The 13,508-nt window shown below is 35.1% G+C and overlaps 1 protein-coding gene across 1 annotated transcript; it reads left to right on the top strand.

Moving 5' to 3' along the window:
- The first annotated feature begins 8,337 nt into the window (after positions 1-8,337).
- Positions 8,338-11,299, top strand: mpeg1.2 (macrophage expressed 1, tandem duplicate 2). Its single transcript, XM_016273104.1, has 2 exons — positions 8,338-8,778; positions 9,370-11,299. Exons 1-2 carry the CDS (start codon positions 8,338-8,340, stop codon positions 11,068-11,070), a joined length of 2,142 nt encoding a protein of 713 aa, XP_016128590.1. The 3' UTR covers positions 11,071-11,299.
- The last annotated feature ends 2,209 nt before the right edge of the window (positions 11,300-13,508 follow it).

A 13,508-nucleotide genomic window follows, 5' to 3' on the forward strand; every position in this document is an offset into this window, starting at 1 on the left:
GTATTTCTGACAAGCAAAATGCCGCTTCTAATGTAAAAACAGGAAAATGGGGGTGCCGTAAACGGTCAGATACATGATATCAATCAGCTTACCTCATTTTTTGCGGTCAAAACTGACTGCCTCCACACAAGCAGCGTGCATGTCAAATGATGGCCGCTGAATATGCTGCTTTAGCAAATCGCGCTGCTGTTCAATGTATCTTTAAAGTAGATCTTCACTAGCATGAAGAGCAAATATTGACACGCACTGTACATTGAGATCGATTTAAACTCTCTTCGATACAGACACACTCTGTGCATGTTATTGTTTTCATGTTTAAGATACGAGCAAGAATGCAAATTTCCCTGAATATCCAAACGATGGCAAACGTGCCATTCATTTTTACAACAGTTCAACAAAAAAGGTAATATTAAGTGAACATTTTACATTTTAAATGTAGCCTACAGTTTGAACAGAATATTGTCATGTTTGTTCTATTTTGCAATGAAATAAAAGTTCCAACGAAATCCGTATCATCTGGTGTGCGTCTCCAAGCATCATACAGCGGTGTTTCGTTATTGTGAACGAATCTGCGGCTTTGAGCGATTTGGAGAGTCAGTGATTAATAACCCATTCATAACTACAGCATTTTGCTTCGTTACTGAATGAAGGAATGAATAACGCGACGCCTGGCTCATTAAGACAGCGACTTGCCGCTACCTATTGGCTGTTTTATTTTTAAATCTACAAGTATCACTTCGATTTGCTATCATTTATTGCTTTATTTATTATATTAATAATACACCTAATGGAATGTTAAGAATATGACATAAAACATGACATACAATTAATAAGGATAGAAAATATTTGCCTCTATCAAGGTAAAAAAATGCACCTGTAAATCAATTAAATTAAAGGTCCCATATTGTACACCTTTCTGGAGTTTTATTTGAGGTTTTGATGTCCTTAAGAATATATATTTGCGGTATATGTACCAAAAACCATCTCAATATATTTTTACAGCTCCTTTCTCAGGAGCTCTGCTGAGAACAGGTCGATTTTGGTCTGTCTAATTAATATTCATGAGCCTCTCTTCTGATTGGCCTGTTGTTTTCTGAGTGACGCACGGCCAGGTCAACCACAGGTAACTAGGGTCAGCATGTCACAGCGCAAGCTGGAGACAGCAAAACAAAGGGGAAACGGGAGGCAGCCCACCAGTGCAAATTCGGCTACATAAGGAGCTTAAAATATAATCTTGTTGTGATGTTGGGTGCCAGAATCGACGTAATGCAGCCTCAAATTAGAAATGTTATCGCATATCTGCTACCACTGCCAGACAAAAAACCGACGACAGCTGTGGTTAGACGCGATAAAACGAGCAGACTGGACAGAAAGGATGGTTAAAAATGCTCACGTTTGCAACGCACATTTCTTATCAGAAAAGGTTCAATAAAGTATTGTCTTTTGTTGTTATGGGCGCGTCTACAGATTTCTTGCCATATGTCTATGTTTCTTGCATCTCATGACTGTGTCGTGTATGAAATAATGTCTGTGTGCATGTGTGTAAAACAACAAACTGACGATTTATATATAATCATTCGTAATTGTATATACATTGTTGTGATTAATTGTGGCTGGAACAATAATGTAGCTGTAAAAATAGTTGCCTGCTGAAATTGAAATGTATATACATCTTCATCATGACTAGATAGACACGCTGAGTTTGTCTTTATGATACACGTTAGATGTGATCACCTCATAGTAACAATCCTGTCAGATCATCCATCCTTTGAGTGAGAGTGTAACGTTACAGGTCGGCCGATCTGGTTTCATGGTTAAAGTAAACCTTTTCGACATGTTTCCGTGTTGTCGTTGTCTGGGGGTTTGGCAAAAGGAGAGTGGGACTGTGGGCGGTGCTCGGGGTGGTGACTGTGTAGTTCTGACGTCAACTTTTTACGGAAGCCACAACAGTTCGTGAAAAATAGCTAGAACTTTAAGCAGGCTGTGTGAATTTGACTGTGGACTGACTGTTTTGAAACTTATATGGTAGTTAAATAGCCCCTAGACCTCAGTAATCATGAAAAAAGCCAGGAAATTTCAGTTTTGACAATATGGGACCTTTAAGGGTGCAAATATTGTCCTTTAATAGAAAAGGTGTGACTAAGGTCTAAGTGGAAGAGAGGGGGTACGCAGAAGAATGTTAAATGCCCCGTGGGTACACCGCTGTAAAACGTTTGAGAACCACTGGCCTACATGACGTACCTGTTGATAGTGTAGGATGAATGATTTAGATGGGCAATATGGCCAAAATCTTATATCACGGGTTATTATTTCAATTTCAAGTGGGGGTTGAATCTGTGATCGCGCTGTTTTTTAGGTTTCACTTTCAATGCATGTTTCAAAGATTCGGGATAGAAGGAGGCATCAGCTACAGTTCGTCATATTCGTGATTCATGATTTTTAATGAAAATTTCGTTTTATAGAATAGCTAGGGTATTCGTTTTGTTCGTACATTGCTTATGACGAAAATTCATTAGCAAAGCCTATTTGTTATGAAGTTGATTTAAAATTCTTCATAACAAATTTTAAGAAGTTAAAAGTTAAGAAATAATGAAATTAGCCTGTAGTCTGATCTATAGGCTAATTTTCTTAACTTTTATTACTGCAGTTAAGTCCAAAAATCTTGATAATCTTTAAAATGTGAGAAATCATTGACATAATTTAGGCTATACTTTCTTTGACTGCAGAAAAAACGAAACCATTTAATTTGCAGTGTTAACTTATGAATTAAATGAAAAACAAGAAATAAATCCCAACAAGAACAACAAGAGTTTTATTCTTGTAATCAAGAAAAAATATTTGACAAAATTTCAAATGAATGCTGTATGATATTTGACAGCGAACGCATCTCCACTGCATAGCCGCATACAATCGTTGGTGTCAGTCGCAAATATTAAACATGTTTTAGGCTACAATGCATGGCCTGTGTGTTTTACTAGCTCCGTTCCCATGGACACCTTTTGTTTGATCTAATTCTGGATCACAGATTGCACGCTTCCCAGCCGAAACAACCCCCCACGTGAAATTGAAATAATAACCCGTGATATAAGATTTTGGCCATATTGCCCATCTAAATCATTCATCCCACACTATCAACAGGTGTGTCATGTAGGCTACACTTCGTTTGGGCACCACAAGGTTTCACTGTGGCCTCAAAGCTTACCCCTCGCCTACTCTGGCTCGATTGCTATTCCTGAGGTAAAACACGCCCTCCTCATTACCCTAAGGACAAAGAAATGTGTAAAAAAAAAAAAAAAACATAAATGTGAAAATAAATAAAAGTGGGTATAAATAAATGTATAAATAAATAAAATAAAAAATAAATAAATGTGGGGAAAAAAATACATAAATAAGGAAATAAAAATATACATAATTATTTCTTTTTGTTTTTTTACTTTTCTTTGTACATTTATTTATATATTTATTTATTTATATTTGCTTTTTTACATTTCTTTGTACATTTCTTTATTTATTTATAATTATGGCAGGGATGGCATTCCATATCACTGTGCAGTTATTATATAGTGTAAATGACAGGGATAAGTGTATACATTTGTTTGTGCGACACTTTAAGGTATGTTTAAAATGTGGAATCATGGAATTAGATAACAACATATCGAACAAAAGTTGCATTTATAATTTATTGTATTATTAACATATCACAACACACTTTAATGCTGGAGTTAGCCTAATTAGCTACCTGTTACCTTACCTAAATGTACTCATTTTTTATGCTGATACTGTATGACAGTCACCTTGGACTTATTGACACTTTATCTTATCAAACAAGGTTCTGAATCACCTTCAAGGATTTTATGTCATGATCCTCATGAACGTTTGAAAATCAAACTAGTTTTTCTTCTTGATGAACTGATAAATACCTGTGCACTCTGACTATGGGAAATTACATAGCAACCTCTCAGTTCTTAGAGTTCTTGCACACACATTTTCAAATATATATTTACTTATTTTAAAGAAATGTTTTGGTCAATAAAAATAGAAATGCAGATTTCTATATGAAGAATTCTATTAAAGTTTTGATAATTTCTCTTGAGTTTCCTGTTGTGTGAGGCTGTATGCTTGTGTCACAGACAGGCTAGTGTTTTATACGTAAAACAAATGTTGAAACCAGTTGGGACAGTTTTCCATTCCACATTTCAAAGCATCTTATGTCTTCATTCCATGGATAAGTGAGCTGCATACATTCAGCATTCTCATGATTGTAAACTAAAAGCGTACAATCCCAACCTAACAGGAAATTTTAGTACTTAATGCCATTATATTTAACTTTTCAATTACTCTTTGTTCTCAGTTCTTAATTCATTACCTCTTTTGTGACATAATAGTAATGTTTAATATTAATTATCATCAGTCAGTCATAGCATACATGTGAATTTGCTATCAAATTTACAACTCAGTATTTAGATTACCAAAGTCTTTCTGCTTGTTTCTATACCTTTTACTGAGTACATGAAGAGCATTAACGAAGCACAGAATCAGAAAGAGCTTTATTGCCAAGTCTGTTTACACATAGGCTACAAGAAATTTGTCTTAGTAACAGAAGCTTCCACAGTACAGACTGTGTATTTTTGATCGGTCTTGACAAGATTTTTTTAGTTTTCTTGACATATTATCTGACAAGACAGATAATAAAAAATACACAATATATGAAATAGTTATTGTTAGTAAATAATATATAGAAGTTATTGTAATGGGTGATTTTAATTTAAATTGGGAAGACAAGACGCTTAACCTCCTGAGACCCTGCATTTCTCTGAGACTATACATGCAACAGCCCCTAAGCATAACTTATGAATGAAATATCATTTTTGAAAAAAAAAATTGTTTACATTTTTTAAATGCGCTAAACAATGTAATGACATCAAAAAAATTTAAAATCAATTAAAATGTTTTGCCGGGTCTTAAGAGGTTAAGCAAATCACTGATGGTTTTAATCTGGTTCAAATGATCAAAGGTCCAACACGAATAACAAATAGTAGCTACTAGTACCCAAATTGACCTAATATTTAGTAATAGCCTGGAAAGCATTACACAGTCTTATAATATGATAACATGGTTGACAGATCATAAAATGGTCCTTGTATCTAGAAAATTAACTAACAAGCGATTCGATATACACGCCAGTAATAAGGAATTCTTTGGTATTTCAAAAAATAAGCAAGATGATTTTAATGTAGCTATAAAAAAATATGAACTGGGAAGATTTATTACATACTACAGATTCAGAAATAGCTAGTCAAACCTTTACAGAAAAGTTACAATCTACAATTAGTGATTTTTCAGTCAAGAGGAAATATAAACAGTCCCTCCCCAGGGTGAATGCTAATATTAAAAAATCTATGAAGGAACGGGTGATAATGCTTTAAAATTAGCACCAAGATCAAAGATGGCTCATGATAGAAATACATTTGTAATGTTAAGAAATAAGGTACAGTAGTAAGAGTATTAAGAAAAGCAAAGGCAGATTTTTTTATCACAATTATTGAAAATGCTCATGGTAACTCAAAAACTATATGGAAACAGATTAAAAAATTAAGCGGACAAAATAATATCAAAACAAGGCCAATTGAATTTAAGAATAATGATACAATTTTACAAAGCCCAATTGATGTGGCACAGGCCCTTAATCACTATTTTATTGAATCAGTGGATAAAATTGCACAAAGTTTCACACTACAACAACCTTATTTACGAAGAAATAGTGAGACAGCTTTAGTATTAAGATCAGTAACTAAGTTAGATGTTGAAAAAGTAGTCATGTCTCTTAAGTCCTCAAGGGCACACACTAAAGACACACTTTTATTGAAACAAATTAGTTCCTCAATAGTTAACTCTCTAACATGTATCATTAATATTTCATTAGATCAAGGGAGATTCCCTACCTCTTGGAAGCTGACGGTTGTGGCCCCTATATTTAAGGAAGGCGACCCCCGTTTAACCAACAATTATAGGCCAATTAGTGTCCTCCCCACAATATCAAAAGTTTTTGAAAAACTGGTCACTAAACAAATTATTGACCATTTTAAAGGTGACTTTCCAATTTAAACTTTCCAATTACATCCGATGCAGTTCGGCTTTAGGATAAATCATTCAACAGAAACGGCTACATGTTATTTTATTGAAAAGGTAAAGGCATTAATAGATAAAGGTGGAGTGGTAGGGGCTGTATTTCTTGTTTTACAAAAAGCGTTTGATATTGTAAATCATAATATTCTTTTACATAAATTATTCCATTTAAATTTTTCGACAAAATCTGTAAATTTAATTGAATCTTATCTCTCTTCCTATTCTCATGTAGTAAAAATGTATCATTATAAATCCAATTCACTATGCCTTTCAACTGGTGTTCCACAAGGGTCTATATTGGGGTCAATTCTCTTTAGCATGTATATTAATGATTTACCCATGGTGTGTCAACAATCTGGCTCAATCAGTGTTATCTGAAATTAAACGTGTCAAAAACAGCTTGTATGCTCTTTTCTAAAAGACATAGTGTTGATATAAAACAGGATATTTTCATTTTGGGAGAGAAATTACAGGTTGTTTCGGAATATAAATACTTAGGGGTTCATTTGGACTCATGTCTTGGTTTTAAAACGCATATAAAAAAGGTAAGTAAACGGTAAAATTGAATGTAGTTAATTTTCGGTTTATTAGAAATTATCAAATGAGGCTGCAAAGGTATATTTTCATTATATGATTCTTTCTCATATTACTTATTTTCTGACAAGTTGGTCTAATACACATTCTATAGTTCTAAAACCATTGGAATTATTGTACAAACAAGCACTTAAAATTTGGGAAAACATCAAGTTTAAAAATGTTTGTTTAGTTTATAAGATTATGCATGGTTTAGCTCTCTCTTTGTTTTAACAAATTCCCTTAAAATTCCCAGATGACAACCCAAGATTTCAGAAATATTTTTTTATATCAGATCGTTGACAGTTTTGCAATGTGCAGGACTTTGGAAAGTCCCAACAAAATGAAACTAGCTACAGCACTTGCATACACTGGGCATTCAGACTGTTTGAGTTGCACAGAGAAAATGAATTTTCTCATTTCTAGATCTCTAATTAAGTCTTTGTTTTCCTCAAAGGATGAAACAATTGTTTTGAAACAAAATACATTTAAACAGATGAGGACAGACTCTTTTCTTTGGCTTGTTGTAAATGAAAATAAAACTGAAGTTGCTTGTTCTTTTTTGGGGGGATAAATCATTTGTGTTCAAACTAATTAATCAGTGCTCATGTCTTGGTTTTAAAACGCATATAAAAAAGGTAAGTAAACGGTAAAATTGAATGTAGTTAATTTTCGGTTTATTAGAAATTATCAAATGAGGCTGCAAAGGTATATTTTCATTATATGATTCTTTCTCATATTACTTATTTTCTGACAAGTTGGTCTAATACACATTCTATAGTTCTAAAACCATTGGAATTATTGTACAAACAAGCACTTAAAATTTGGGAAAACATCAAGTTTAAAAATGTTTGTTTAGTTTATAAGATTATGCATGGTTTAGCTCTCTCTTTGTTTTAACAAATTCCCTTAAAATTCCCAGATGACAACCCAAGATTTCAGAAATATTTTTTTATATCAGATCGTTGACAGTTTTGCAATGTGCAGGACTTTGGAAAGTCCCAACAAAATGAAACTAGCTACAGCACTTGCATACACTGGGCATTCAGACTGTTTGAGTTGCACAGAGAAAATGAATTTTCTCATTTCTAGATCTCTAATTAAGTCTTTGTTTTCCTCAAAGGATGAAACAATTGTTTTGAAACAAAATACATTTAAACAGATGAGGACAGACTCTTTTCTTTGGCTTGTTGTAAATGAAAATAAAACTGAAGTTGCTTGTTCTTTTTTGGGGGGATAAATCATTTGTGTTCAAACTAATTAATCAGTGTTGTTATTCATAAACCCACAGGTAAATCATTAAATAGAAAACAGCTATGATCTCACTGCTGAAGAAAATATCTTGACTGGAACCAGCAGAAAATGGTGCAAACCCCATCTAAAAACTGATACAGCATCTAAGACCAGCAAACCATGTTCTTTTTTTAGCAAGGCTAGTGAAATGATCAGATTTGTGCTGTCTTTATATAAACAATAACATTCTTAAAATCACCTAGCACATGCAATGTCTTTTATTTGGGACATTTCTGACTGAGCCTGTAGTCTTAGCTTGAAGGTGAAAATAAAATTTCCCAGGGCCACACCCCCTGTCAGTAAGATATAAGGCACAAATTTGTGAGGAGGAAAGCATTCTAGATCATGGAGTCATTACACACTTTCCTGATGCTCTTCGTCGTTATCTGCAAGTCTAATGCGCTCATCCGACCCAGTAATGGCCTTCGTGAATGTCGCATGAACTCAAGTTTAACAGCACTAGAGGTGCTCCCAGGTGGAGGCTGGGATAACCTGCGCAACATAGATGTGGGACGGGTGATGAACTTTAGCTATTCCCAATGTCAGACCACAGAAGATGGCATTTATCTCATTCCAGATGAAGTCTTTGTCATTCCACAGAAAACAAGCGGAGTGGAAACTCACTCTGAGACCATCATGTCATGGCTGGAACAGAAAAGCTCCACATCAGGATCCATCAATGCAGACATTTCTTTCCCTCCAGTGCTAAACGGAAAATTCTCTGAACAAAACACACGCATGAAAACACACCAAGTGAGGACGAATTCCGTAACAACACGAGTTCAGGTGAGTCAGAAAAGTGGAAAAGTAAAAGCAGCATGGTTTTTCAATGGCAGAAAAAATTAAGAGCGTATTTTTAAATGGTTCACTTTTATTGTTTTAATACGGAGCGATTATTAACTTCTTAAGGAGGGAGAAATATAATATGATACGTTTTAGGAAAAGTTGTTAAGAATTTGCAATATGCGTACGCAAGTGAAGTTTGACCGCTAGCGCCACGCTCACTTTCGGTTTCACTTAGAAGTCTGGTTATTTTTATGTTCTCTTCATCCTCTGAGAATGTGTCTGTTCAAAGATATGTTTTGAGTTTTGAATCGACTACTATTAATACGAACACATAAAATATGCCATAGCCTCTATATTCACATTAATATTTATATCTTAGGCTATTTCACTGAACTTATAAACTTAATTTAATTAAATATAACTGCTATCGTTCCATAGTTTCTCTGAATTAACGAGGAAACAATTATACCTGGCTGCTCCTACAAGTTATTTTTTCAGTAGAAATTAAAAAGCAGATCTCGAAATTACCAGGAAAGAATTTAATTATCTATTTAGATGTAATTGTTTTATCTTTCTTCTTTTTCTTCTCAGGTGCGCAATCATCTGTACACTGTGAATGCATATCCTGACTTTACTCTGGACTCTCGCTTTGCTCAGCAGATTGGGGAAATCGCAGATGCTACTGAGAACAATCAAACACGCCTAGCAACTTATCTATCAGAAAAACTCATACTTGATTATGGTACCCATGTCATCACAAGCGTCGATGCCGGGGCCATTCTGGTGCAAGAGGACTATATAAAAAGGTCTTATGTCTCTAACAGTGAGTCAGATAAGTCTTCTGTCTCTGCATCAGCAGGCATTAACTTTTTTAACAAGGTTAACTTTAACTTTGGTAGCAAGGAATCCCAGGAAACTTCAGAAACCATCACTTACCAGCAAAACATTACATATTCTTTAGTTCAGAGCCATGGTGGGGCTTTATTCTACCAAGGAATCACTCTGCAGAAGTGGCAAGAGAGCACGCAAAATAATCTAGTGGCTATAGACCGGTCTGGTGTGCCACTGCACTATTTCCTCAATCCATCGATGTTTCCTGATCTTCCAGTTCCAACTTTACATAAGCTTGCCCTTTCAGTCCAACAGGCTGCAGCACGTTACTACAACATAAACACCATTCCAGGATGTGTAGATCCAAATTCCCCAAATTTTAACTTTCAGGCTAATGTTAACGACTCATCCTGCAAGGGTCCAGTCACCAATTTGACCTTTGGTGGTGTTTACCAAATATGCACTCCTTCGGCGCAAGATGGAAAAGTTATCTGTGATGAGCTTGCACAAAAAAATCCAGATACTGGTGGCTATACGTGCCGTCAACCATACAGTGCCTCATTGTTACACTCAGAGACAGTAGAGCAGGGTTACAATCAATATGAGTGCCATAGGAAATGTCATTCGTGCTGGTTAATTTTTGATTGTTGTGACAATGTATGTGGAAATGCTTATTATGTCCGTCGTGCAAAAATCAACACTTACTGGTGTTCCACAAGTCAGACAGTCCCTCAATACTCTGGATACCTTTTTGGAGGTCTATTCGGACCATCTTTTCAAAACCCACAGACCAAATCTCATGACTGTCCTCCAAATTACTTTGCACAAACATTTTTGACTAATGGTATGAGGATTTGTCTGAGCAATGATTACGAGGCAGCAACAGTATCTTCTGTGCCATTTGGGGGTTTCTTTAGCTGTCGATCTGGCAACCCACTTGCAGGGGACCAATACCGTTGTCCACCTCAGTACAGCCAACACCTTGCTGCCATTAGCGATGGCTGTCAGGTATTGTACTGTGTCCAATCAGGTGAGTTTACTGGTGGCCAGTTAAAACCTATTCACCTCCCACCATTCACAAGACCACCTCTGGTCAACATGATGGCGACAAACACTGTAGCTGTGATGACAGAAGGTGATCGGGCCTGGCTGAGGGTTGGAGAAACAAAAAAATGGAGACTAGCAAAGGCTGGCGAAGTTACTCAAATAGTCGGAACGTTTCAGGCATCATCTACCCGGATGTCAGGAGGTGAAAAGGCTGGTGTGGCCTGTGGTGTAATGACTTTTATCGCAGTTGTTGTGGCAGGAATTGTCGTTTTGGTGAAACGCAGAAGGAGATTTTCAAACTTCAGATCAAGCAGGGGGTATGAAGAGATTCACTATGAAGGCCAAAGTGGTGTAGAAAATCAGAAAGAGCAACAGAATACAAACGATAATCCCACTCAACCTCTGTTGGCTTAGTTATGTCGAGTACATTAAGATTTGTTAAGTATTGTAAAAGTTAAATCTTGATCAGCTTTGTAATCAATTTTTTTGTATTTGGTGATAGGGAATATATTTATGTGGTGCTTGGTATAAGGGCTACTATTTACAACCACTTCACAGCTTGTGTGAATGATGAACAGTATTTTGTATTTTTATGCATACATTATTCCAAAAGGATTACTGATCCTGTGTTTTAATGAGACTATAGGCCTATCTGTAATTATATGTGTACAGTGTGTGTGTTCAGCATTCTGTACATGACTGTTTTTGTACTTTGTTGTTTTCATTTTTTAAACTGTTTTTGGGAGTGGTCTTTTATTTTTTATTCTTTAATAAAAATCCCTATTTCTGTCTTAAGTGACCATTACTGGTGTTTATGCCATTCTGTTAATGCACAAAGAAAAAAAATTATAGAATTTTACCATTCATAACAAACTGGTGAAAAAACTATCTGTAGTGTCTAAAGTCTCTTCTGAATCACGTGGCTTTTGATGGTAAATAGTGATAACAAATACACACACACACACACACACACACAAAGTATTTCCTTCATTCCGCTCATAGTAAAAACATTTGTCTCAGAGAATTAAGCCACTGGGTGTATAATGGAAAATTGTTTGTGAATGTGTGCTGGGTACTGTATGTATGAGTTATGTTGGAAACACATAACCTAAGATATATAACCAAAATAATCAGTTTTTCAGGACATTATTAATACATATTAAACAACTATTTCCATAAGTTAGAACAATAAAGACAGAGAAACTATCCTGTATATATAAGTATTTCACAGTAAAAGATTAAACCAGCATGATTGGATTATGTATGTCTAAGAAGTTGAAAAATGCGTTGTCATCCCACCTGAATGATGATTTAAATGTCTCTAGAGGCCAGAAAACATTCCAAATTCCAGTAAGGCAGGAGATGAGAGTATGTTTTGGGTCCTCATTACCCATCATACCTTTGAACTTTATTTCGCAGACGAAATGCAACATCACCATACTCCAGCAGATGACAGTGTCTCCTAATATTACAGCACGGATGAACAACGGCATTTTTACCTCTTAGGAATAAATTGCGTTGAACATTTACATTTGAATTTCCACCATAATGTGCACCACTGAAATAATATACTAATACATCTACTGTACTATATATGTGTGTCATTGTATGACTGAACGTAGCTTATATGTCTCATACGAGTTTAAGAAATACATAGTCAATCTCTCCAACTCTTGCTAGTAAAATTAATAAAAACTTTTTTACCAAGAAGTTTAAGGGAAACCATTACTGATTGGAGGAAATGCTGCTATTTTTGTTCTGCCACATCAATGTCACTAAATTCCTCAGTAAATTAAACTAATGGTTTAATCTACCAACACTAACATGGCAAAGACCTAAGATGTTTTAGCACAGGCCACTCTTGTGTAAACATCTCTTGTTTACTCACTGGTCATAAACATTAAATTGGCAGCACATTCTGAAACAGCAAACTTATTTATGGTAAATGTTTTTTAGATTGTTTGGTGTGCCATGTTTTTGGTTGCCAAATGCAGTAGCTTACCATTTTAGCCATAAACCAACATATACACATCTCTTCTGCACTGAATGGAGTATTTAGCACAGAATCAGCCAGAGCCTGCTGGTAGTACATGTTATTGAAGAAGACATTTAACTACCCAAGCACACAAAGGTTGCCAATATACCAAAATGAATCTGAAGCTATGAATTTTGTTAGCTTACACAGATATTATTAGACTCATTATATTATTGATCAGTCACTTTTATTGAATCAGCCCACCACCAGCACCATGACATCTTCAGATATCAAAGATGGTAATGAAATCAACAGTCAGAGAACAGGAGCCAGCCTGCTGAGTGGAAAAATACGAGTGTGTTTGGAAAAATTAGGGCGTTTGCATCCAGCCATTTCAAATTATGATAGTTGACAATGTCCAGTAGAATCATACACTTTTTAAGACACATGCGCCTTCTGGAATATTCTGGAAGGAATTAGTGACAATATGATGTTCACAATAACACAAAAACACCTTTTGTCTCACACACACTTTGAACATTTGTTCTTGTACAGTTGCTCTTATTCATTAAAAAAAATCATATACTTAATGACCAGTGAATGATGTGTCAAAAGTCACATGTTCTTCTTTTAAGAAAATTCAACATATTTTAGATAGAGTTTTAGAGTATTAGATCCAATAAAACTGAATTATGCAAAAACAAGACAGATTTGAACAACCTCCCCACAAAATTATGTAACCACTGCTCTTAATTAATGGCTCTAATATATATTAGACACATGAATTACATTTAAAAGTGAATTTGTGATGCTACACACACACACATACATACATATACATATATATATATATATATATATATATATATATATATAT

Source organism: Sinocyclocheilus grahami, unplaced genomic scaffold (assembly GCF_001515645.1).
Source record: "Sinocyclocheilus grahami isolate Dianchi unplaced genomic scaffold, SAMN03320097.WGS_v1.1 scaffold75.1, whole genome shotgun sequence".
NCBI lineage: Eukaryota > Metazoa > Chordata > Actinopteri > Cypriniformes > Cyprinidae > Sinocyclocheilus > Sinocyclocheilus grahami.